The sequence below is a fragment of the Salvia miltiorrhiza genome, chromosome 4, assembly GCF_028751815.1.
Source record: "Salvia miltiorrhiza cultivar Shanhuang (shh) chromosome 4, IMPLAD_Smil_shh, whole genome shotgun sequence".
In the NCBI taxonomy this organism is placed as follows: Eukaryota; Viridiplantae; Streptophyta; class Magnoliopsida; order Lamiales; family Lamiaceae; genus Salvia; species Salvia miltiorrhiza.
This window is the reverse complement of record NC_080390.1, coordinates 18,771,761-18,795,064: the sequence shown is the minus strand read 5'-3', so window position 1 is coordinate 18,795,064 and position 23,304 is coordinate 18,771,761. Positions and strand designations below refer to the sequence as shown.

Below are 23,304 nucleotides of genomic sequence, written 5' to 3'. Positions count from 1 at the left end.
TGGTTGCAATTGCAAGTCAACCAATCAGTCAAGTAACCTTATACCAATCTATGTGTTCAAAACAAGGCAGTGACCTTAAACCTTTTGGCGTTTAGACTGCAAAATACTTAGTACTTTGCTTGCGATCTACCGTCTAACACTAACCAATCTTTAAGAAATGTATTTTAAAAATGCTTCCAAATTAAGGTGAGCAAACTGTTATAATGAGAATGGTACAAACTAGATCTATTTGCTCAAATGACTAGGCCATTAAAAAGTGAAGAGGTGATTTCACCTTGTTTTCCCATCTCATGAACAAAGACATGAATTATATGAATAACATATACTCCCTCCGTCCCACTCCAATAGGCTCGTTTTCCATTTTAGATTGTCCCACTCCAATAGGCTCAGTCTTAATATGGAAATGTTTAGAGCTTTATTAAGTAACAATAAGGAGTACTATTTAATCTTTTCATAAGAGAGTACTCTTAAAAGGTTAATTTTTGGTGGATCACACACCATTTAACTACCAAAAAGTGAGTTTCTTAATCTCCGTGCCGAAAAGAAATGAGTCTATTGGCCTGGGATGGAGGGAGTAATAAGGTATCATTCTAAAAAGTTTCATCTAAGATTCAAAGCCCTACACTGCATTCATCTAATGCATTCACTGTTGACTGAAAATAGTTTTTCGTTCTCATTTTATATAAGGGTTGTTGTTTGAACCTCTCTTTATATATTTTTTTTATTTTAATACCTTAAAAATTATTATTTTATAAATTACAAAAACTCAATTTTTTTTATTTTTTATTTTTTATTTTTCTTATATATAACTTCAAATAACAAAACCGGAAGGATATGATCAAACCACAAAAATAATTATTGTGACGAATATTTTTGAAACATGAGGTATTTCTTTTATAAATTCCTAGAATCTGCGAACTGGGAATTTTCAACTTCATAGAATCCCCTGCTAATAATCCTTTTTAATAAGTAAGATTTTTTTGGAAGAAGTTGTACCTAAAACGAAAACAGTGATGTTCGGGAATAGTCCTTTTCTTTTGCATTAAATTAGCATGGTTTCCATAATTTTCAAATGTGAAAGGTTTTCGAACGCAAGCCTATATCCTGTAGGCTCTCAAATGATAAAGTTATAAATTTCTAAGCATTTTCACGATAAACGCATGCTGAGTTCATTAAATAAAGGCTTAGGCTAAAGACGATGATAAGTTGGTGGATCTACACATTTGGAGTAGGTTATTAACATTGATTAACGATACAACTTTATCATAACCTAGAAGCTAAATCCATCTTACGCTACTAGATACAAAGTGTTAGTCCGGTCCGGCTACTTCTTTGGAAACGCCTCGCACAACCAAACTGCATTATCTTCATTCTCACCTTCCTTCCACACCTTGAATTTGGACGCATACTGACACCTCTGACTCCAAAGTTTCAACGCCGAAGTCGTGAACTTCCTCGGCGCACCTGTTGGGTCTTCAAGGCACCATATCTCGCTTTCCAAGTCCTCCATATTCTCAACTGTCTTGCCATCATTTGAGTTTTCATCATTGCTCAGCACCTCAATAACAGCCTCGTGGCTGCTTCTTCTTGCCTGCTCATGAGGCGTCGTCTCCGATTCCTCTCCCTCCAGTTTATCTTTTTCCAGCTCAGCCTTTCTGCTGGTTATATTGTCATCCTCAGGTTCGGAATCAGGCCCTCCGAATATGGACTGCTTTCTTGCTGGAGGAGATGCATTGCAATGACGAGTCTTCTCTTCTGTAGCCAAAACGAAAACATATTAGACCAGTTCCACCAAATCCTAACCGATTACAGTTCAGCAAGTAATTATATAACCACATAATTATCTGGCAATGGATTTATTTGACATCTACAAGTATATCAAAATTCAGCAAATATTTGATACTTACATATTTGCAAGATTACTTATGAAGGCAAAATCTTGTGGACATCCGAATGTATGGTTTAGTTAGGGTGGATGCATCATGAATCCGGATGCACCAGTGTGTGCCTCACTTACATATGCATACACCGAAGGGTTTCATGTCATACCTCACAATCAAAATTTTCCCTGAAGTTTACCTATTACATCCACACAGAAATACGACACAGAATTCAAAATATTACAAGTTCCTCATTGCATTTGAAAGTCCGACGGTAGATAAAACTTTCATTCAGTTACATACATAAGTTCATAATACTTTATATGAAAAATTGGCTTTCCACTGTATACGTCAAAGAAACAAAAACGAGAACTTAAATGACTATTATAAGACATGAGAACAGTAAATCTCTGATTTATGCCCTATGTTATGATGCCAATCATAAGAAGACAACTTTCTCCAATAAAGAGATCAAGCAGATTCTTGCACGTATACAAGAAGTAACACTAGTTTGTAAGTAGTGATGGATTCTCTACACTTCAACATTAAAAAACTTGAAGGAGCTTCAGCCATCCGACATACCTGATTCGTTGTCATCCTGCCATCCATAATTAGTAACAGAGGAATTACATCGGAGGATTGATTTAGGAGAGTCTTTCTCAGTGCTCATGTCATTCACAATGTCTTCAGAATTAAGATGAAGCTCATGTGGATCAGGAATCACTTTAGGAACACTTTCAAGCAATTTTGATACTTCCGATGGAGTTTGTAGTCTGGTTTTCTTCTCCAGGTACTCAAAAAGTGTGCAAAGACAGAGTTAAGGCTAACAACCAGAAAGTCTCATATTCTAGAGTGGCCTAACAAATGGAATTGTTTGTTCCTTCTAAGAGTTCAGAACCAGAGTCAAGAGCAGAAAAGTATTAGGATGATATGTGCAGTAAAGATGATTCATTGTAGAAACCAGAAAATAAATGGTACTTCATCAGTTAGCATTCATATTCATGTCTAAATTCCTAAAAATATACAGAATGGACACTGCAGTTAGCTTGAATATGAAATCTCTCTACCATAACATTATGTGGTGTTACTGCGTGATAAGTTGGAAAATTGATCAATTTTACCATCACACCTAATTTGAACATTTTTACCCTTGTAACTTACACTTATTTAACCATAATCAACTTTACAATACCCTTAATGTGAAACCCTTTTTCCACAAGTTAATGTTGGACCCTTATAACTTGTACTTATTTAGGGGGCACAGGGAGTATCTTTCTAAATGTTTTCGGATGGAAAATGTATTTAAGATTCTAACTATCCATATTGACAATCATACTTTGTACGAGAGCATAAGAATTAGTCTCCCATATAGCATTAAAGGATATTCGCGTCTCCATCCTTTCTCATTGGCTTTATCAATGCGATTTTGCAGCAAGGCCAACTCTTTAGTTATCCACTACATTAAATTCAATGAAAATCATTAAACAATGAGTGATGACATGGAATTTTGATGTCACTTTTGTATCTAGGACGAAGCACAATATTTTATGTCTGTTTGAAAATGCAAGAAGAAAGTACACAAAAATTATAGTAACAAATCAAATGAAACCATACTCAGGTTAAGATGAACAGGCAATTTACACAAAGAAATATATCTGAGGTGACATGATCTCTGGATGATAATACATGGTCCTACTTGCCCACGTAAGAACAAGATTTATAAAGTGAATAACATCTATATAGTAGAATAAAGATAATAAAATACTCAAAATCACATACTCTGCTGCAACAACCATTCAGCTATATTAACTAACTAATAAAAATTCTGATAATAACTTGCTTCTAGAACACAATACATGGCTAGCGACGGCACAGGCCTTCAGAACCACCATCAACATCCTGGAAGATGCTATATGATATAGGAATTTCATAAATGCAAATTTAGAGTCTGTGAGGCTGAATTGGCTCAACTGGGTAATGTTGTGAATAGAGTTTATCACCAGAGGTCGAAGGTGCACATTTAACCATGCTGAAGTCTGTTGCTGATTCTTCTAGAACTTTTATTTAATTGTTGGTTTAGTTGTTATCTAATTATGGCAGTAGTTATTAACTTGGTCTTCCAGGCTCCTTCTGTGGGCTTTAGTATGTCCTAGTGAATAAAAGAGGTCTTCTCTTTAGGGTGTGTTCTCTTTGGTTGTAAGTTCATCATGGCAAAAGAAGGGAAAATTTTATCACATTTTAGTGGTCCCCACTATTTTTATCTCATGTTCTCTTTGGTGGAAAAAAATAATATGAAAATATTATAAAGAGAGAGAAAAGATAGAGAGAGAAAGTGGGGAGAGAGAAAATGAAGAAAAAGAAGGAGAAATATAGAAAGATGAGTTAAATTGTATATAAATTTTGATGGTAAAATTGAAAGATCATAAAAATTATCACCCCTATAACTTGTGATAATATTATCATGAATTGGAGTTAAAAGGTGGGAAAAGAGGCTGCCTGGGAAAATTTTCCCTTCTGCCCAGGAAAATTTTCCTACAAAGAACGTATGAAAACAGTGAAAAAAGGGGGAAAATATATGTATTCCATCCTTTTCCATCAAAGAGAACACACCCTTAGAAGAAAACCTATTTAGGATTTTATCTCTTCTGATAGTTTGTTTCATTTGAGACACTGTTCATTGAGTTACAATTCAGGTCCAGGTTTCTATTATTTGAGTGGATTCTCCTTTAACTCTAAGGGTGCATTAAATTTATCATGGGAAATGAGGGATAACAAAAAATTCTCCCTTTAAATCCCCTATTTCTTTTCCCTCATTTTCTACAAAAGAGAATTCACCATTTCTCATTCAACATTTGCACTTCAAGGAGGGATATAATTATCACACCAAAAATGGAGAGATAATATTATCCCTTCTTTGAGTGAAAAGAAGGAATGAGAAATGGTGAAATTTTATTTTGTAGAAAATGAGAATAAAAAAATGAGGCATTTAAAGGGAGAAATTTTTGTTATCCCTACTTTTTTCATGATAAATTTATCAACCAAAGAGAATACACCTAACATGTAATGCCCTTAATAAAATTTACTACCAAGTTAGAAACGTTATGGTAAATAGCCAATAAGATCAATCATAACTGTAGAACTTAATCACTTTTACTGCAAAATAAAAACACCAGACATACATGCTTTGTTAGATCCACATGAAGATTATTGGCTTTCTGTTGAAGATCCTCCTGTAAATAAAGACAATGAGATCATGTGTTTAGAAATGCCCACCTCAACCTGTCGTATAATAGAAAGAAGTACAAGAAAATTATCTGTATCTTGTTCTGGTTGATAGTCACTATTATAAAGAGGACTATGAGATCATGTGATAGTCACTCTGTGTGTGTGGGATCATATGCACTTCACACGCACACATATAGTTTATTTTTAAAATATAAATATTTGACTTGGTCTTTTTCTATTTACCTTACCTGATCCAAACCAAGAAGAAAGAAAAAAGAGGAGCCGATGATATTATAAGAAACACTATTTGTTAGGAAAAAGGTACTGATGCCTGCATTTTATCTTATAACCCTTAAAAAGTTAAAGAAACTAAGTAAACAAGCAAAGAAAGAATACTGTGAGTGCAACTGCAGCAGATCTGCTCACTGAAGTCATAGTAGTACTCACCACTGTAGGCCTTTCAAGCTGACCAGCTAATACTTTTCGTCTCAAGTCTTCACATTCTTCCTGAACAAGTGGATGATGACCGTCAGTTTTTTCTATTTTCTAGTTAAGTGCAAGATTTGAGAATATTCTGCGGTGAGTTTTTGAAGAATTCTGAGATATGGTGTTATACTTGGTCTTGGAGAGAGAATGCCTTCTTAATATGCTACCAAACCAGTTACCAACTGAACAATTGTTTAAATAGGATCTCTTTGGCTAGGTTCAAATTTGAGGACAATAGCTAAACGATGACTTAATAGACATGAAGTAACATCTAATTCGACATCTATACATTACTATTCTCTAGAGGACATCGAGTGGTTATAGGTTCTCTATCTTCATCCTTCAAATATTTCAAATATAAGCTTTATAGGAGCTTATAAGGTCTTGAGAAGTGTTTGGCAAAATAAGCACTTACACACCTTACAAGCTGTGAAAATAAGCTCCTCCTGCTTATAAGCTTCCAAAAAAATAAGCTCTTCAACCATATCTTATTTTTTCATGATCTTATAAGCAACAATCAATTACAAAAATAACCTTACTATGATTTGTTATTTCCAACATATACCCTTCCAATTTCATTTCTCCCCAATCGTCTCAACTGTAGTATTTTTTTCTCTAACTTACAAGTCAGATCAGAAAAAATGCCTAAATATGTAGAATTTATTAGTTACAAGGGGTAATAGCCGGAAAATATATCATCACCTTTTAATTTAACCATGAAATACATTAATTTATAATTTATTAGCAATTGTCCCATGGCGAGGGTCTCCGGCGAAATCGAAATTGATGTGTCACTTACTTGGTTTAAAGAGGCGCAAGGCGCACCGAGGCGCAAACTACCCCGAAGCCTAGGAGCAGGCTTTTTAGGGCGAGGCGCACATAGAGTATAAAAATTCTAATATATTTACCTATAATATATTTTCTACTAAAAACACAATAATTAAAATATAAATACTTAAAACACACAAATACTTAATTTAAAACACACAAATACTCAAAAATCAGAAATATAAATAAAATAATACATAAGAATATTTATCACATCTTCATATTTTGAGTTAATATAAAGTTATTAAAAAGAGTTAATTTTATACCTGAATATATTAATTAGGGTTAGGAATCCTTTTGCAAAAATAGTTGCTGCTGATGGGCCCCCATTAATTCTAAAAGTTGCGGCTTGAAATAAAAAAATATACTCCATACGTCCACGAAATGAGTACCCATTTTAGGTGGTACGAGTTTTAAGAAATTAATTAAATGTGTGTAAGTCGAATAAGCAGCCCACTTTTATTGCGAGTGAGTTGTGTGGCGTACATTTACCAAAAAAAGAAATGGGTACTCATTTCGTGGACAGAGGGAGTATAACAAATATAGTGGCACCGCCTCAAGAAAGCATTCACACCGCCTCAATCATAGTGATACCAAAGGCGCGCGCCTCTAAGCTTTTGTGCCTAACCGCACGCACCTCCTGCGCCTCCGCACGCCTCCGTGTGCCTTTCGTAGGTTGGCGCGCCTCGCTCTAAAACAACCCTGAAACTGCACCTAGGCACGCTTTTAAACGAATTCGAAACTGATGTGTCAATTTCCTAGACGAGTCACGAAACGACGTCGTTTCATTCAGAATTAAAACACAAATTGAAAACCCTAAAATCTGGTTCTTGGCTTGGTCGACAGGGGGGAGTTTTTAGGCAGCTGTAGGCCAGAGAAGAAGACTGTGCCGCTGAGGCAGAGGCTGCTGATGGACGAAGCTATTAGCAGCTGGCTCGAGGTGGAGGGGCAGTGCCACCACCGGGCCTCAACATCACCAAAGCCCTAACCAACGGCGGAGGAGGATCTGCTGAGGGGAGGGCGGCGGAGGAGGGATTGCCGCCTAAAACCCTAATGATAGCAAACACAAAATTGCGGAGCTTGTGCGGCAGGAACCATATTCGATTCGGGAAATTGATGGAGGAAATTGCAGTGAAAGAAATTGCAGATAGAGATCGAGAAGCCATCCCTCCAGAAATTGCAGACAGGACGACAAACCCCAGACCCATTCCGTTCTCTGTGATCGCCGGACATGCAGGGAGGGAGGTCTACATTGGACGATAATTCGACGGTGGCGGAAGCCTGAGGGCTCCTGCTGCCCGTCGGTCAAGGGAGAGAGGGCACGGCGTTGACGGAGAGGCGGTTGGCAAAGCCGTCAAGCTGGAGAAGTGGCGGCGGCAGGGGAGCGGGAGGGTGTGACGTGTGCGTGTGTGTGTGAGTGTTAATCTGACGTGTGTGTGTGTGTGTGTGTGTGAGAGAGAGAGAGAGAGAGAGAGAGAGAATGGAGTGTGTGAAAGAGAGAATGGTGTGTGTGTGTGTGAGAGAGAGAGAGAGTGATTTGGCGATTTCAGCTGCCACGTTGGCAATTCCGACTGCCACATCAAATTTGATTTGGGCGAACTTGCAATCCATGGGACAATTGCAAATATATTATAAATTGATGTATGTCGTGGTCAAATTAAAAGGTGATGATATAAACTAGAAAATGGTAAAAACCTGTGTATTTTCTGCTATTACCCCTACTTACAATAATGGGTTGATCGCAATGTTTCCCTTGAGGAACTATTTCCAAAAGTTACTTTTCTTAGTTCTCTAGGTATAGGTTCATAAATGGCGGATGCGGCTTATGACAGTTTGCCGAAAATCAGCCATAAAGTCATGGTGGATGGCATGTTGGCCTATGGCGGACGCATCGCGGATTAAATAAAAAATATTTTATATATAAGAAGTAAGAAGTTAAAGGCTGCACAAATTTCCAGCCATATTTAATAGCATTAGCCCTTGAAGAAACATCATCTTCATTGGTAGACATTGTTGTCATTTGTAATCTGTGATTATGCTAATAATCAGCAGATGCATTAAAACAAAAAATAATCAACTGTGAAAGAAAGCAATTCAAAACATCTTTAGTTGAAGAGAATTAACCGTGAAAGAATTAATAAAAATTCAAAAATAAGAAGGAACGAAAAAGAATTAACTGTGAAAGAAATTAATTAACATAAATTCGCCTAAACAACTACACCTACAAAAGATGTTTGATTTAATATAAAACGTGCGCTGTCATGTTTCTGTATATACTAGATGGGTAAAGAATGAAGTTTCACGTGTAAAAGAATAATTTGATAAAAGGTTTAACATTTGATTTGCCTAAGAATGATTTGATGGTTCTGCTCCTTAATTAACCATCATTTTTGTAAAGAATGATTAAATAAAGGGTTAAAATTTAAATTAATTGTAAATAAACCTTCTACTGATTTTACTTCATCCCTAACCCTACAAAATAAAAATAAAAAACAGAAGCCTATAAAGTTTAAACCCTAAATTCAATCCAAACATGAATCTTGTTTTGCGTCAACTAAGATTTTATTAGAAGAAATTTAGAATGGCGCGCCTTTTCTTTTTCCCACCACAACTGCCATGAATGCCATGTTAGTAGCTCAATTTTGATAGTTATTATTATTATTAATTTTTTTTTTTTTTGTGGTTGTGTAGAAAAGATGTATACTAGATATAGATCAGCATGTTAGCAACTTGATTACCTCGGAGAAATCATCATCTGAAAGCTGACTCATGCTAATTTCTTTACGAATAGCTGAAATTAGAAGGATGGCCTCTGCCTCCATATTACTTTGACCAACTGAAACGTTTCTTACACCTGCAAATGGTATAATAAACTAAGAAAATTTTTAAGCATTTCTGAAAGAGAAATCAAGTCAACTAGTTATTCAGTGTAAAGTAAAGTGATTATTGAAACTTAGGTCTTTTATCTAGAGCTGTCGATTGGTTTGGGTTCGCTAAACCATATTGAAATTTCAGGTTTGCCGAAACCGAAATTTGCCTCTGATAACCTTTTTCGTACCGAAAATGATTTCGGTTATCCAACTACCGAAGCGGTTAACCAATTCGGTTTTTGGTAAACCAAAAAATCGAACAGTTTATAAAAAAAATGTATTCAGCTCTCTTTTTTTCAGTACAAAATTCTAAGAAACAAAATCAATAATCAACACAATAACATCATAAAAAATATATCAATATATCGTCATTAAATTATAAATCCAATAAAAATAAATCTTAATTAACCACCAAATCCTAATTAGCAATCATACCATCAAGTCATCAACCAACAAAACAACAAATCCTACTTAACAATGATAAGATCATTCCATCAACCAAAAAATCCTAATTCACAATCATACCATCAAGGAGAGACGGAGGGGTTGGGTTGGGTAGGGTAGGGCGGGGTTTGAAACTTTGTAATTGTAATAGTGCGTACTATTGCGTTGGGTTTGGGTACTTGGGTAGTTGGGTTGTATTTGGGTATTTTTTAATTTGAAGTAATTAATAATTACAATAATTAATAGAAAAAAATTCAATTTTTCGGTTTTTATACCAATCGCTTTCGGTTAATCTGAAAACCAAAATAAAATCTAAACCTATTACCATTACCGATCCGATATCCAAATATTCAGTATTTGGTAAACCGATACCGGTCTGGATACAATTCGGTTCGGTAAATATCGATTTACCGAAATCGTTTAGACAACCCTACTTTTTCCATGACGAATAGCATCTGAGACCAAAAAGGCATTTCAAGCTTCAAATGCTAGTTCTAGGCCTCTCGCGACAAAGGATGTTCCGTATTACGTAATTCTTCACCAAGAAACTCATGAAAATTTTCAATGAGCTGTCTCCACATTTGCAGGGTTCTAATAGGTTTATTTGTTATTTATTTATCTTACAAGAAGTTTAAATGCAGCACCTCAAATAAGGTTGTTTAGAGCATGTTTATACAAATAAGACATTAATTTTTAACCTTTACTATAGTGATCCTTGCTGGCTAGCTTTAACATTGCCATCTCAAAAATGCATGCCAAATCCAAAGGCTAATAATTTTATACAAGTCATCTGCAGTGTTGTTTTTTTGCTAATAAATAGATTCTTTTGATCCATCTCTAACAACAAAGATCCTAGTAAATTATTACTGTCTATCATGAGCTAGGGCAAAACATAAACTGCTTCTGCTTCATTGAAATTCATAGTCACAATACTTCTAGCTCATTTTGATCTTCAACACAGTCTTTTGCAATTTTTTAGCAACTAACAAAAAAGTTCAGTTTATTTCAGTGGAAGACCAAACTACTCTTACTTGTGAATACTTGATGCCAGTCTAAAATCAATGGCTATTTAAATATAACTAGCCTAGCAGGTTGGTACATGCAACACACGTACAAGTATTGGATTTAAATAATAAATATACAAGGTAGATAAACCTTATCACAATTTTGAAGAATTTTAGATACAAAAGGATTTTTATCTCATCATGTATAAAACCTGTATATTCTAAATTACTAAACCATCCTATAAAATTAAAATAAGTAAGAATATTATAGTATAACCTAAAATTGTAAGAATCCACACTTTTTATGATAGTAAAATAGATAAATAAGTATATCGTATTACAATATTGCGCTCAAAATAAATACTCCCTCCGTCCGCCAAAAGTATGGCACAATTACTATATTTGGCGTCCGCGAAAAGTATTCCACTTTCCTTTTAAAGCCATGGTCCCACCATCCACCTTTATATTTTATCCTTACAAACACTCTTTATTTACAAAAAACTCACCCCAAATTCAATCTCAACCACACATCTCAAAAAGTTGTGGGACCCTTTCTCCACTACATCAACATCATCACCAATTTTATTAAATCCCGTGCCCAACCAAAGTGCCATACTTTTGGCGGACGGAGGGAGTATATAATTTATATAACATGGATATAATAGGCAAACCAAATAATGTAGAATAGGTATAGATTGATTCGACAAGAGTATTTCAAGACTAACCTCTAACTCGAATTAGTTGATGAGAATTCCTTGAACAATAATCATAAGGATCGGACTTAACGCGAATGAAGCATCCAACAACCTTTTCTGCAAATGATTTAGGCTGCTTCAGCAGTTCAAGTAGCAAGCTCCTCCTCAAGTAAACAAGTTTTACATTTTCGACTACAATGGATGCAAAACAACCAAATGGCACATTATTTGCTAGCTCTTCTTTCGGGGATTTTCTCACTGTGTTCAACTTTCTTTGGTTCTTACATACATCTAAAATGCCTGAATCATCATCCTCTGAATCATATCCCAACTCATCTTTTTCTGATTCATCATAGTTCTCTGCAAAATGGACCTCCAAAAGATCATACACTTTATTTTTATTTGTTTGTTTCTTCCTGAAAAGAGACTGTAGGCGAGCATCACATAATATCATCTTTCTTTTCTCTGGATGCAGTAGATTATTTTCTTTTACATACGTATTCACTATTGAAGTCACATCCTGCTGAGACAATTTTTTATCAGTCCTTTTACCAATTGAGCTGAGAAAGTCAATAAGGGATCTTGAGCCCCAGCCAATAAAATCATCTTTACTTGATCTCATTGGTGTCTTCATTCCAGAGTTCTTTCTCCCAGATTTCTTTTGACTACATGTTCTCCTACATTTTTTTACATGCTCTGCATCATCATAATCAGATATTTCGTCTTCTTCTTCTTCTTCTTCATACTCTTCTGAGCTAGATTCGGGTAGTTTTTTAGTCTTCTTCCCTTTTTTTGCAGCATAAAGATCCTGAGGCTCAAGTCCTTCATCTTCCTTGATGATATGATAATATTCCATAAACAAACCCTCACGCGTCTCCCGATCTCTAAAATCCATCTTGTTCTGCAAACAGACAAGCATTCCAGTGGTTTCCACTAATGTTAAATGAAAGCAAAATACAAGCCAGTCTACCTGATAATTTTCCAATATTTTACCAACTTAGAAGACACAAAGTGAAAACCCAAACAGAAGCTCTATTATGCTCCAAATTGATCTATCAAGAAGACTGATCCATGGCAAGATTTGTGTATATCTTAGATTGCAGGCATAATAGGATATGTTGTATTATGTGGCATAATTACTACAGGCATAAACACATAAATCAGGACTCCCTGGAAACAGACATAAATGAAGCTACAAAGTTTTGAGAGAAATGTCTCGTGTAACTGCACTAGATAATAACTAAGGTTCACAAAATAAAAGGTTTAATTATATTCACTACAAAGTAAAATATCATATGTGTCACCATATGTCACTTCATTGAGTTGGATAGAAACAGTTAACTTTTGTTCAAATCGTCTTCATGTTGCAGGTTGATTTAACTCCATGTGCACAACACAAGATGAATCGCAAATGATATTATGATCCTGGACAAAGTGTTAAAAACAAAAGTAAAGGAGTGACCTACAAGGCCACACAACGGCCATGTTGTTTGCATCATATGGATTGGGGCCATCATCCCTAAACAGGTGAAGAAGCTTCCTATGCATAAAAAGACTTGGCAATCTAAAAAGGAAGTTGAAACAATAGAAGGTAATACTTAATCCCTTTACTACATTCTTTAATAAATGAAAAAGAAAGTGCAAGCAACTAGAGAGCTAAAGCATGCCCACAGAGAAATACCAACCAAGACCAGGATAAGATCATCTGACTAAGTCCAGTTAGTCTATAGATACGATTGGAATATCATAATCTTGACTCATGTCCTTCTCTAACACTTGACAGGCAGGAACATTTGAAGAAAATATCACTGTTTACTAAGCAACTCCAATTAAATCTGTCTTCAAGATATTTTCAGAACTCTGAGGCAACAACTAGGTGGCTTGTCAATCAAAATGGAGGTCGGTTTAACATAATACAGGACAATCTTCTTATGATGTTGGAATGGCCCCATAATTCTCATCAGATAGAAGATGCAAAACTTCCTTATGAAATTTTCTCTCACATGTATCAAAGTTTAGAAAGTCCAGGATGATAGGCATTCTAAAATTAGTTCCAGAAACAGTGTAAACTAAATTCTATTACATTTGCATTAATTTAAAGTTTATGATAATCGTACCCCATCAGAGTCATAATCTTTTTTTTCTTCAATAAGTATAGCATCATGTAGGCAGAGCTTGCAGAATCCATATTGCCCTTTAACTTTGAAAAATTCTGCACGGGGAAGGCAGCGACGGCAAACAGCAGTTGGGCAGGTATAACAGTGAAGGTTGGAAGATTTACGGCAAATGGAGCAAGTATGCCAATCTGAAAAAGATTTAAGTAATTCTTGTTCATTTGTTCATGTTCTGTTATTTGTTGAGATAATATGTTTCAAAAAGTCCAGGATACAAAATTGCACTCTTATAAACTGTGTTACATGTAATGAGATGCAGATAACAACCATGCGGGGGGGGATTTACACATTCCCAACAATTGAAGCCTTGAATACAAAGGAATCTTCACTTACATGTCCTATTCAAGAAAAATTACTTGAGATACTTATTATCATTATCTATAGAGATCAATATTAAAGATTTGATTGTGCAGTCATTTATATTAATATTCATTCTTGATGTACATTGGTCATGCTTTGGTCACTTATTTACAATATACATCATGAATCCATATTTGTTTCAACCAACGACTTTACATATTATCTGTTTAAGGTAGCTGTGTTTATCTTCTTTAGCTGAATTTCTATTATTATATGCATAGATCCTAGACATTTCACGCCCTCAATATTTTCTTAGTAGAATGATGGAGGATCATTTCTGATAATAGCATAAAAAGTTATTTGTTCCATCATGCAAATAGATGCAACCTAAGGAACCTTCAGAAATCGGCATCTAGTCATACATCGTTTGGTAATGCAGAAAGTTATCCTCGAGATATTATTTGAGCAGTAAGAAGTGGCCAGCTAACCAAAAATTTCCATGTAAGAGGTCGTCAGGAAGAATTACATGTACATATGTGTAGTTTAAACAGTTTAATGCTGATGAATGCAAGGATGTAAGGAATAAATGAGATGGATGTTGCTTACCACAATTCCAGCGGCTTTCACTTTCTAAAAACGAATCGTCCTTTTCAACACAAGAAGGGTGATAAGATTTTAAACATTCCCTGGAAATAGAATAATCATCATATACAAAATGGTTATACATGGCAAGAAGTAAAATGTTCTTGAATTGACATCAGTATTTTTTTTTAAAGCATGAACCTGTTGGCATTTAAAGCACTTTATGCACATGGAGATCGAATAGATTCTTGACCAACATTTTTATCAATAGGTAATACTCCCCCCGTCCCATTACTTTTGGACACGGATATTAAGAAATGTGTAGAAAGTAGATAAAGTGGGTTGGTGAAAATTATGTAAATATTAGGTAGAGAGAGAGAATATATTGCCAAAAAAAGAATGAGAAATTTGTAATGGGACATCCCATTATAGAAAGTGGGACATTTGTAATGGGACGAAGGGAGTAGTAACTACTAATATACAACAGAACATAACATCAGACACACTCATTCATAACATATGCACAAAATTGATACCATCAGGTGTAGAATATAGCTGCATGCACATACACGTATATATTCCACAATATGCAATAGCACCGTGCAGCAGAAAAATATGCAAAAGCAGTCTGTTTAATCCTGTGTAAAGTGTTAACCAGAAATCATGTCTATTTCACAAGACAAAAAAAGGCACATCTAATCCTTCGCTAATTAGTCACTGTAAAGAATTACATGTAAACAGTCCTCTCACACATTGAATTACATGTAAACTAATATTCTATACACTTTGAAGAAAATTATTTACTGAAACTTCTTGTGCATCATTCATCGCTGGTCCAAACTAGTCAACGCTCACACATCAAATTTTTTTCCTGCAATTAAACTACGGAAGCTACTATGCATGTGGAAGGAATGAAATTAAATCATTAGTTGTGAAAAAAAAGAAGAAAATAGACATAAAAGAAAGGTAAAACAGGAAAAAAGTATAGAAAGAAAGAAAGAACACAAACAGAAAACGACAAAGAAGATCTAATTGAAAAGCAGCAAACCCCAATTGACAGCGACAATTCTCTCGAGTGTGCGAAAGATAACACAAAACTGGTGGGTGTGCACAAATGCAGGCTTTCTAAGCAGCAAAAAAGTGGGAAAATGAACAAATGGAAAAGAAAAGGGCAACAAAAATAAAGAAGCACGCACTTGTGATCACATATGCGAAGAGCACCGCCATCTTTGCAAACGAAGCACCAGTCTTCAGAGTCTTCTTCCTTGTTTATCACCGTCTTCTTCTTCTTGCCTTTGCTCTTCATCACCGTATTCGAGTACAAGTACAACCTCTCAAATTTCTGCTGTGTTCTTTTCTGCGCAAATCCCTGTTTTTTTTTTGAAAAAGTGAAACCAAGAACAAAGCGGTTACCAAATTTTTGGCGAAGCCCTTTAGGAGATCATTTATCAAAAGACAAGAGAAGATGAGTTGTAGTACCCACTTGGAGGCTGGAGCTAGTTCTTTGTGATGTTAAGTTGAATCCAAATGTGGGAGATGGGAGGGTTTTTGATCGTGCATGTTTCTTGCGTCTTTACAGTAAAGGAGTGTGTGTGTGTGTGTTTGTGAGAGAGAGAGAGAGAGGAGGAGCAAAGTCAGACCAATTAATAGGTGGGATTTTGGAAGACCACAAAACCTTTGGGAAATTGGAATCGCCCAAGGCTTTCGCTATTGGTTTAGCTTGAGAATTTTCAGAAAGGAATAGGCTCTCTCTGCCTCTTCATTTTTATAGGATAGGATTAACTATGATGGTGTTTGGCTAGGCTTAATTCAAAGAGTTTATAAGCTTTAATAATTTATAAGGTGTTCTAAGAGTTTATAAAATATAACTAGTACACTCGCCCGTGCGATGCACGGTGAATACGGGTGAGCAAAATCGGACCAAAACCGACGAACCGGACCGAACCGGTCGGTTTTTTTGGTCCGGGCCGGTTTTGGTCCAGTGATTGGTCCGGTCCGATCCCATTTTACTGGACCGAATTATTGTCGGTTGGGTTTCGGTCCGGAGGAGGTGAAAACCGATGAAAACCGGACCGAACTGAATATATATATATATATATATATTTAATATTTTTATTAATATTATTAATATTTTAATTATTTCTAATATTCTGAAAAATAGAGTAGAAACCCTAATTCCCTAAACTGAATCTCTCCCTTCGTCTCTCTCAGTTATCCTCCTTTCTCTCCTAAATTGTGCCGCCCCCCCACTGTCGCCGCCATTGTCGCCGGCTCGCGGCCCTCTGTTTGCCGCCAGCGGCCCAGCAGTTCGCCATCTCCAATCTCATCCACTCTCCAGCCGCCAGCACCTCCGGACCTCCACTCTCCAATCTCGCTCCCAACAGATCGCCATCTCCCCCACTCTCCAATCGCTCACCTCACCCTCACCCCGAAGTCACCAGCCGCCAGCGCCCAGCAGTTCGCAGCGCCCAGCGACTCCCCTCCGGCCGCGACTCCCCTACCGGCCGCTCCAGTCTCCCGTCGCCTCACCAAAATCGTTTCTTCAGGTCAGATTTCAGTTTGTGCATATTGTGATTTCTGAATTCTGATATTGTTGATTAGAGCTAGGGCAGATTTTGAAACATGCTTTATGATTTCAGTTTGTGATATTGTGAATTGTCGAGCTATATCTTTCATGATTTCAGTTTGTGTCTTTTTGTATTCGATTGTTGGGCAGATTTTGTGTCGAGCTAGGGCAGATTTTGTATTCGATTGTTGGGCAGATTTTTGTGTCTTTTAAAATATGTGTAAAAATGTGATTTTTGGTTTATTTCGCAACTGCCCAATTTTTTCGGTTTTGGACCGGACCGGACCGAGAACCGAAGGCGGTTTCGGTCCGGTTCTGGTTCGGTCCCAGTGTTTAGGTTGGTCCGGTTCGGTCCTACAAATCTTAAGAATTCGATCCTCGGTTTTGTCGGTCCGGACCGACTGCTCACCCCTAACGGTAAACATAGCTTTGCATCAAAATTAAACAATGTAGTGTGTGTATCGGCTAAGTGATTAGGGGTTAATGTCTAAAACCGAAGATCTTAGGTTCGAGCCCCTGTGGCGCGGCCTTTAAATTCTTTATTTAATCATGTTAATTTATCAAAAAATAAATAAATGATGTATCAAAAAAATAAAAAATAAATATTAAATATAGTTAGAATATAAGTAAATGTTAATTATTTTTTCTTAAAAATAAAAGGGTAAATGTCACTTTCTAGCCCATCGTTTGACCGAAGTATCGATTATGTCCCAACTTTTCGATAATATCTAATTGGTACCCAACCTAGCAACATTTTTTTAATTGTGTCCTGTAAAAATTTTCCGGCGCCCGGAAGTTGACTTGGAATGCCGGAAATTTATTACGTGGAATTATTAATCCACTTGGAATTGCCAGCATTATTAAGCTTTAAAAAAAAGAGCAAAATTTCAAAATGAATTTTCCAGAGCCGCACATCTAATCCAAGAGGATCACCATGCCCATCGACACCGCTGCGTCGAACCCCGGAAAACGTCCTTGCCAAAAGCCACTCCGGTGATGGAGGCCTTCTTCTGCTTGATCTCTGCCACCCGCCGCCGCTTCTTGTCGTAGACGGCGCAGTAGCGTCTTGCATCGAAAAAGCATTCGGCATATTTGTCGGCCTTGCCTCGGACTACCTCCCGCCACCCCTCATCCTTCTCATCAGCTCCGTTGTCGGCAACGGCGCCCAGTGGCTCATCGTCGGCTATGAGTTTCATCTCGCGAAATAAACGAGATTGAGCTTCGAATTTAGCCCTAAATTTAGCCAAATTGGATTTCATTTTGCTGCAGATGTGCGTTTCTTGATGAACCTCTGCGTTTCCAAATTTTTGCACCATGTTTTAGAATTTATAGGGATTTGGTTTCGTTTCTTATTGGTAATTCAATAAAGAAACTAGATGGCTGGAAATGAGGAGTTCCAGGCGGCTGCCATGATGGCTGGAAATTGGGGATCTGAGGGAGATGAGAAAAAATGTGGCGGTTGGCGGCTACTATCGCCGAAAAAAAGGAGCGGCGCAGGTGTGTCCCGTTTTCGATGTGAGGGAGAGAAAGGTGATGGCGGCTTGTCGCCGCTGTTCGCCGAAGGTCTAGAGGGAGTCAGCGGTGGTGATCTTCGTCGAAGAAGAGAGAAGGTGCACCGTTGAGGTGTGTGTGTCGTGTGTGTATGCGTTGAGTGAGGAGAGTGTGTGTTCTATCGTGTGTCGAGGGAGATGGGGGAGAGGTGACCGACGGTGGTCGCCGTCGCCGGAGAAGAAGAGAGGTCGATGGAGGGAAGACAGCAGTCGGTAGCTGCTCTCATTGGGAAGAGAGCGGTGCCCCTGATTTAAGTGTGTGCGTGCGTGAACTGGTGTGTGTCGTGTGTGTAGGCGTTGAGTGAGTATTGGTCTTTTTTTTTAAGTATTATAAAAGCTAGCAACTCCAAGTGGATTAATAAGTCCACATAATCAAATTTCGACGTTCCACATCAACTCCCGGGGCCAAAAAAATTTTACAGGACACAATTAAAAAAATGTTGGTAGGTTGGGTATCAATTAGATATTATCGAAAAGTTGGGACATAATCGATAATTCGGTCAAACGATGAGACAGAAAGTGACATTTACCCAAAATAAAATAATCTACATCAATTACTAAGTAAAGATCCTTAATTTTATTTTATAATTTTTAAAAGTATCATTTTTAATTTTCCACCTATTTGATGGAAAACTTTGTTTTCTTCCCTAAAATTATAGAATAAACACATAATTCAAATTAAAAGAAACGAAGAAATAATAATAATAAAAAAAGTATTCACATCACAATATATATTTTTAAAACATGAGCTAATCATGCATAAAATTATTTTTCTAAGTCAGCTCATTACCTATGTCATCTTATTAGAATAGATTCAATTGATCAATAGGAAAATAAATTATATTATTAGAATTTTTTAGAATACTAATAAAAGAATTGAATAATTATTTGATGCCAAAAAACAAATCCCAATAAAAATGAAATATATCATTTTGCTTTAGCTTTCTCCTTCAAACATACTTATTTAAATACATTTCTAAAATCAATTTTTTGCTAAAAAGGTATAATTTCAAAGTTTATAAAATTTTATTCATTATAATTTTGAACATGGTATATAAACGTATATTTATAATTATTTGTAAACTATTTAAATTATCTTATAATGGCAATTGACATCACACATTATTATTATATAGTAATTAAATACCTTCATTCGCAATCTTAATATATATATATATATATATATATATATATATATATAGGGGTGGGCTAGAATAAAAACACTCTTAAGTGTATAAAATATAAACGTTTCTTAATGTACGAATTTTATGTAGAACACGTATGAATTTATCCAACAGAGTTACGAATTGCGAAAAATAAATTTTTGCTACCTTTGGAATTCGAACTCAGCACCACGAATTCATCCAACAGGGTTACGAATCAACCGTAGATCTTGATGATCTAAGGGCTAAAAATCATTTATATTTTATACACTTAAGAGTGTTTTTATTCTAGCCCTCCCCTATATATATATATATATATATATATATATATATATATATATATATATATATATATATAGGGAGAGGTTCAGGAAAGAACCATAAATAAAAGAAGACCGGAGAACCATTTTCAGTCATTCGATCATCAAGATCTACGGTGGATGCATCATCTTGTTGGATGAATGCAGATCCTGGGTTCGAATCCTGAAGGGAGCATTTTTTTTTTTATTTTTTTGAGTGCATTAATTTTAACAGCGGATGCATTAATTTTTACAGTGAATGCATTAGATTTGATGGTTCTCCCGTTCTCACAAATAATGTAGTTCTCTCTAGAACCACACCCTATATATATATATATATATATACATATATATATATATATATATATTGGAATTCTATTTTACATATAATCCCAGCTTGACATAAATATGACCGTGTGGTAAAATAGATGTAACGTCAGTTGGATGGAAACAACCTCGTTTCAGGTTGTTAGACAATTAAAAACCCTAAAATTATTTGCATTCCTATTTTCGTTTTCTCCTAATCCTTATATCTAATCAAATTTGTTGCAGCAAAAAGAGTTTCTATCTATTACTTTGATTTCTTGTATTACTTCTTGTTATTTTCTCTCATCAGCTTCATTCATCTCACTTTCTCTCAATTTAATACTTCGATTCTTAATTTATTTAGTTAGAAGCTAATTTTAAACGTAAATGACATTGTTTTAATATGCCCAAATTAACATTGTATTAGTAATCGACAAATATGGTACGTATGATTTCATATAGTATTTCAGCACAAAATTTGACCAAAAAATAAGTGAGTATGCAAAATAAAAAAATACTGTATATAATAATTGGATAATTTTAATATATATTTCAAAATTGATGTGCAAAGGTCACAAAATTTATATACAGTAGAAAACCAAAGAGAAAAAGTAAACGTTTGTTTAGTATTAAAGAGATGTGATATTTCCACAAAAGAATTAAAGGTGTCTTTATGTTATGCTTAATAAAATAATCCAACATATAAATATAATGTTTCAATGATATTTATTTTTTTTTATCAAAAGAGAAGAGATTGAAAATAAAATTTTGTAGTAGAGAAGGAGAGAGAAAAAAATATTAATAATAACGACAACCTTAAAACAACCATGTAAATAAGAAAGGACAAAAAATATGAAAAAATGATAAAGAAAAAAGAGGAGAGAGAAAAAATAAACATCCTAAAATTTTAAAGTATAATAATTTATTTGTTTTAAATTCATATTTGATAATTTTTATACAAAATTAAAGATCTTGCATATATATATATATATATATATATATATATATATATTGAATCATTTTTAGAAGTAAAATTTGATTTTTTTAAAAAAAAATCACAAAAATATAAAAGAGAATATGAGAGAGAGAGAGAGAGAGAAGTGAAAGAAACTGTGTGATGAAAGAGAAGAGAGGAGAGATGAGAGAGAAAATATATGGGATTTGTTGAGCATTTCTATTTTATGAGATTTGTTGAGTTTTGTAAATACCCTTAATATGATTCTTTAATTGTCATTTTGCCACAAACTGTGTTTTCATATAATAATAAATAGATTTTTTTTAAATATAAATTGTTAAGTACTTGAATAATTAAGATTATAAGTTAGAGGATGAATTTTGCATTAGTAAGAGAAAAATTTTGTTAGAGATATAAACTTGAAAAGGCATATATATGATGAAAATAACATATTATGATTAAATAATTTTATAAAATGATTACTCCCTCCGCCCACCAAAGATATGCCACAATTTCCTTTTTCGTCCGTCCACAAAAAATATGCCACATCCATTTTTAGTAGTAAGGTCCACATCATTCCACTCACATTTAAAGTGAGACCCTTACTCCACTACCAACTTCACTCACATTTTATTAAAACCCGTGCCGAAAGTAAAGTGACATATTTTTGGTGGACGAAGGGAGTATAGTATATGAATTTTTGAACAAATAAGTTGGAATAGAGAAACTTATTTTTACAACTTATAAGTTTTTCAAGAGCTCATTTCGTTAGACACTCTGAAGAAGCTTATAAGCTATTAAAGTATAAATGTACACATTAAATAAGTCTATATTAAAAATGTTCAAATTTATAAATATATGTCATGTCACTTACGTTGATGGATTAAAACATAACTTCATGTCTATTAGTTAAAATTCAATAACGACGATTTTTGTGTTGAATTTATCAAAGATATGTGTTTAATAAAGAATAATCTAGGCAGGAATCTACCCACTAATGCACACACTCAAAGTTTATACATAACTTCATGGAATGAATGTCAGAGACTTACTTTAACTGCCCGAACAACTAAGACCTCAAATGGTTATGACACAAACGATTGAAACACGTGAACTTCAAAGATGATCGACAAATTAACAAAGCATTCTCTTGTTGAAGGTCTACCAAGCGTAGGGGTTCCATAGTGATCAATTATGTGAAGCAATAGATGAGATCACTATTCAAGAGCAACATAGACCACTCTACTAACAGACTACTTCAACTACTACACGGACATGGATTTATTTGGACCAATAACTCTGGTAAGCTATAACAGTAGAAAATACACCTTTATAAAAAGAACCACTCGTTCGTGACTCAGCCACATGAGAAGACGCCATATGATCTTTGAAATAACAAGAAGCCAAACATTAATCATTTTTGTACTTTTAGTTGTCTGTGTTATGCCGACAACAATCGTATAGATCAGTTAAATTTAAAGATTTTTTATAACAAAGCTGGTCAAGGAGTATCTAGCATATATTTCTTCGATACTCCTCATTTAGTAGAGTTATATAGTCTTTAACAAACACACGTTATATCTAATATCCCAAACATCTGAAGTCTTAATTAATAGCATAAGGGGGCGTTTACTTTGCATGATTGATAAGATGCATAATTGAGTATTTTTATCCTCAAGAGTAAGATTTCTCCAATCTCACCCTTTTAATGGAATAAGAATCAAATAAAACTATCTTAAATGATAAAAATAATTAAGGGCTTTCGGGTATTTCAAAGTTTCAATTCGCCAAAGTAAATAAGGAATTAGTCTTACTAGTTTTATCTATCAATGCTAATCCTTCAAAATAAATTAAATGCCCCCTAAGGGTTTTTGCATTTATAGAAATAATTACGGAAATTAGATAACATTTTTTGAATAAAATTTGAATTTTGGATTTTAAAAGTCGATATATGCTGGTCTCGGGGCGAGTATATAC

General features: G+C 35.1%; 1 protein-coding gene across 3 annotated transcripts; it reads right to left on the bottom strand.

Annotated features, from left to right (window-relative positions):
* Nucleotides 1-1,164: 1,164 nt before the first annotated feature.
* On the bottom strand, nt 1,165-16,275 carry LOC131023672 (uncharacterized protein At5g08430-like). 3 transcript variants are annotated; one of them, XR_009101467.1, is made up of 12 exons: nt 15,972-16,275; nt 15,685-15,857; nt 14,513-14,592; nt 13,550-13,737; nt 11,463-12,333; nt 9,158-9,273; nt 5,553-5,612; nt 5,060-5,110; nt 3,266-3,336; nt 2,463-2,683; nt 1,908-2,079; nt 1,620-1,755 (listed from the first exon to the last, which is right to left on the bottom strand). XR_009101467.1 is itself a non-coding variant. In XM_057953221.1 (11 exons), the coding sequence occupies exons 2-11, from the start codon at nt 15,792-15,794 to the stop codon at nt 1,325-1,327; spliced, it is 2,199 nt and encodes a 732-aa protein (XP_057809204.1). In that variant the 5' UTR covers nt 15,795-15,857; nt 15,972-16,275; the 3' UTR covers nt 1,165-1,324. The 3 variants fall into 3 exon arrangements, 2 of the variants coding, with proteins under 2 accessions (XP_057809204.1, XP_057809205.1); XM_057953221.1 differs by lacking the exon at nt 1,908-2,079 and having other exon boundaries at nt 1,165-1,755; XM_057953222.1 differs by lacking the exon at nt 1,908-2,079 and having other exon boundaries at nt 1,165-1,755; nt 15,968-16,272.
* Nucleotides 16,276-23,304: the final 7,029 nt, after the last annotated feature.